Genomic DNA, 4,499 nt, shown 5'->3' on the forward strand with positions numbered 1-4,499 from the left:
CTAGAAGTTGGATGTAGGAGCTTAGGGTTTTCTTTTTGAGGGAATTTGATGAAATATAACATATAATGCTTCTAATAGGCTTTAATATAGGGTTTGGACGGATTTTGAGTGAGGGGGAATGACCAAAACGCCCCTAAAAATCAAATAATTCTCGAATCTGTCCTTTGGTGGACTGTTTTGATAGTCTGAAGTAGATTAACCATAGCGTTTTACTCCGATATCCAAATTGGATGAAACCAATTTCATTAGAAATATGACTCTCATATATTTCCGTTGATATATATTATGTCACCCAGATCATTGTGTACGAGGAGTTATGATCGTTTGAAATTGACCCAAAAATTCACTTTTGATAGGATGAAGTAGATTGACCATAACTTTTTTCTCCGATAGACAAATTGGATGAAACCAATTTCATTAGAAAGAGGACTCCAGATCTTTCCGTTGATATATAGTAGATCACCCAGATCATTATGTACAAGGAGTTATGATCGTTTAAAGTTGGAGAAAAAATACGCCAGGTCTCAATACTTTTTCCTGCACGTTTTACTATTCACAGTTCGATCGGAATGTTCATAACTCGTCGCTCGGGTGCCCGTTTTGGATGATCCACATATCATTGGAAAGATTATTTGATACTCTACGCAATGGTGGGTCATAATCTAAGATATTCCACACGAAAAATTTATAATTCATTCTAGAAGATAGAACCCAACACGTTTATGCACAAAATTTCAACGAAAAATTCCCCGGGGTATTACACCATGTTGCTTGCAAAAGATTCGACGAAGGTTATCGACACAAAACTGATTTGAATGATCGATTCTTTGAGTTTCTTTGAGAATTATCCGTGGGGAAAAATACATTTCAACTGATCCTGGACTATCTGAAGAAGAAAAGTGACTTGAAGAAGCAGAGGGAAGTATTTTATGAGAAGCAGAAGGCATCCTATGCTCTATTTGGATTTCCCTGGGCATTCATGGTATCTACCATAAACCCTTTAGTGAGTTTATCGTAGATTCTTATTTTATTTATACTCTGTCATAGACTCTGAGTTATTTTTTCACGGTTGTACTGCTTACAGGTTTGAATCTATGAGGCCTTTCCTTAGTTTGGAAAATTTGCTGAAAAATCAACGGATGAGCCCTTTTCCATTCTTCGCATCCTTAGATGGCACACTACAAAAAGTGACCAGATAATCGAAGGCGACCCATTCAAGTATAAAGAAAAAGTTACTGAGGTATAAATTTATTTTTTATTATGCAATAATAATACTACTGTTGTATCGAATGTTATGTAATTTTTAATTGATATTTTGTAGAACGTGCACCTGTACTATATCCGTACTCTTCGTGAGACGAAGATGGATTACATGATTACCTTTGAGCCATATACGGACGGGGTGAAGAATAATGTCCTCGATGACTTAAAGAAAGAGTTAGAAGGGGTGACTGTCCTTATTTCAAATGAGGACAGTGATGATGACGGGGATTTGGGTGGTAACCCCATTGAAGTACGCGTTGGTGATGATGATACTCCGAGCACCTCCAAAGATACAGTGGGAACCTCATCCCTTGAGGATCTTCATAAGCGTGTTGCTACACTCGAGGAAGCGATGTTGGATATTGCTGCCTATATTAGAGAGAAAAGACTGAAGAAAAAGAAACAAGACGAGCGACAACACGAGCGAGGTAACTTCATTCAACAATTGATGTTTTTAATGAATTTTTAGCTTTAAATATCATTAACACTTTGTAATATAATGATGCAGTGCATGTGGACCTTCGTGAATCAGAGAGAAATAAAGAAGGAGAAGAAGGAGCAAAATGGATGAGTTGACCTCTATCGTGGCGGAAGAGAAAAAAGAAAAAGAAAAGAAAGATGAAGAAGAAATGAAAGAAGATAAGAGCCAAGAAGAAAGTGTAAAAGAAGCAGTTGCAGTAGAAGAAGAAAAAATTGAAAAAGAAGCAGCAATAGTTGAAGAAGAAGGCAAGGAAAAAGAAGGAGCTGTAGTTGAAGAAGCTAAGGAAAAAGAAGAAGCTGAAAAAATAGGAGCAACAATTGATGATGAAGAAGAAGAAGCTGACAAAGAAAAAGTTGATAAAGCTGCAAGGGGTGAAGAAAAAGAAGAAAAGGAAGGTGAGAAAGAGCAGCTGTTGAAGGTGAAGGAAAAAAAGAAGGTGAGGAAGAAATGTTCTCAAGAAACTGTTGAAGGTAAAGGAAAAAAAGGTGAGGAAGAAAAATAAGATTGGTTCATGGATATCATTGATGAAATCAACAACACCTATGATGATGAGGAGGAAAATAGTGAAAAAGACATTTGAATTATTTTATTGTTAATGTGTTGAATGATTTGTTTGGTAGGATAGACATTCTCATGTTTCATAGAATATTTATCTAATCTTTCGTATACTTTTTTAATAGTCTATCATTACCATGTTGCTCCATTTTAAGTTGATGTGTTGATTGATCGACTATGATTCTATCAAAAATAGTGTTTAACATTGTAGAAAAATAGAAGTATTATTATTTATTCAATATCACTACATCCATGTTACACTTTTCCAAAGAACGAATACTAGCATTATAGCACATAACATCATTTTTAGGCCATTCTCCCTTTCTTAGACCAAAATCAATTTTTGTTTTAGTTGATCCCTTTCTATTTGGGTTTCACGTAGCAATACTTTGAGGTGATCCCTTTGTTCTTCGGCTTCTTTGAACAAATTCATAATAAAATCTCTATTTTCTTCCCATTCTTGGAGCCTTTGTAGTAGATTAAATTTTGCCAAGCCACAAAAATTTGATGTCCCGGGTCCCGTATTCAACGTTGATGGACTGCTTGGAGGTGATAGCTCATCGAGCCATTTAAAAAAAGAGCATGCGCCATTATCCTAGGAAAAAAATAATAATTACACAACGATAAACTTAACTTTATAAAAAAAACACAGCTTACCTTCGCAATTGCACAATTATAAAATTTGCGACCTAGATTTGAATCCGTGCGTGACGTCCTCAAAAGAGCCGCATTCCCACAATGACGATTAGAGTATTTTAGAATTGGATGGTTGAGATGCTTGCGACATTTTATATTTTCTAAAAACAAAAAAAAGTGAATGAAATAAAATAATGAGGGATGGACACCTTATATATGAAGTAAACACGAAGTGTTAACACTAATGGGTTACAAAAGTAACCGTTTATTATCGTTGGAACAATATCTTTTTTTCTGAAATGGTGGTGACAATTAATAGACTGTCATAGACCATGACCTATATTTTCCATCAATGAGATACCAAAGTCTACCGTAGACACTCGTAATCGATGAACCCTCAATAATATGTTAAGTAAAAAATATTACAGTAAAAAATATACTTGTACTTTGAGGGTCCATCGATTCAGTTGGTCTATCATAGATTTATGACTTTAGGAGTGCATCAATTGATCTCTTGATTATGCGTAGACCTCTGATATAGACGAACACTTGGATGTTGTTTAAAAATGAATAAATAAATTAAAAATTAATATAGTATGGGTTTGTACACATATGAAAGAGTGTAAGCAAGTCACATAAACATATTAAAGCTTATAAAAATTAGGGGTGGTGAATTAAGGAGTGTGTGTATGGGTATTAGTCGAACAAACAATATCGTAAGAGTAATGATTGTCAAAGCACAAGTGTATTTTGAGGATGATGATTGTTCAACAACTATCCATTCCACATACTCTTTTGATTTGGGTGTGGTGATTGAAGGAGTAAGTGGAATGAGTAGTCATCAAATACAATCAACATCCTCAAAACATACTTGTGCTTCGACAAACATTACTCTTAGGATATTGTTTGTTTCGACCAATACCCACCCACACTCTCCTTAATTCACTTACCCTAATTTTTATAAGCTCTAATATGTTTATGTGACTTGTTTGTACTCCTTCATATGTGTACAAACCCACACTATATTTATTTTTAATTTATTTATTTTTAAACAACATCCAATTATTGGTCTATAGAAGGGTACATAGACCTTTGTGGTCTACGAATAAGGAGGAGACCAATCTATGCAATACTGAAGGTGCAAGTCTATGGTAGAACAAAAGGGTCGATGGACCCTCAAAGCACAAGTATTTTTACATAAATTTGACATGGATCAATATCTATGACAGCCCCAAAACATTTTTACTTTAATTATTTTATTCCACCAGCCCCAAAACATGTTATTATTAGTTTATATCATTTTTAATATAATTATTTAATTCCATCAACCCCAAAACATGTTATTATCAGTTTAAATTATTTTTAATTTAATTATTTTACTCCACCAGCCCCAAAACATGTCATTATCTGTTTATATCATTTTTACTTTAATTATTTTATTCCACCAGCCCCAAAACTTGTTCTTATCTATTTTAATTTAACTGTTGGTCCATCGATTAACATGATCGATGATCGACTACTATGTTAGGTCGACGATAGACTATGTATGTGATTGAGGATAGAC

General features: G+C 34.4%; 1 protein-coding gene across 1 annotated transcript in view; it reads left to right on the forward strand.

Annotated features, from left to right (window-relative positions):
* The first annotated feature begins 1,892 nt into the window (after nt 1-1,892).
* The window catches only part of LOC124899631 (nucleolar protein 56-like), a 6,918-nt gene continuing 4,311 nt past the window's right edge, over nt 1,893-4,499 (forward strand). Inside the window, exon 1 of the mRNA XM_047414587.1 lies at nt 1,893-2,229. Coding sequence (XP_047270543.1) covers nt 1,893-2,229 — 337 coding nt within the window. The remainder of the gene's footprint in view (nt 2,230-4,499) is intronic.

Source organism: Capsicum annuum, chromosome 6, assembly GCF_002878395.1.
Source record: "Capsicum annuum cultivar UCD-10X-F1 chromosome 6, UCD10Xv1.1, whole genome shotgun sequence".
Lineage (NCBI taxonomy): Eukaryota > Viridiplantae > Streptophyta > Magnoliopsida > Solanales > Solanaceae > Capsicum > Capsicum annuum.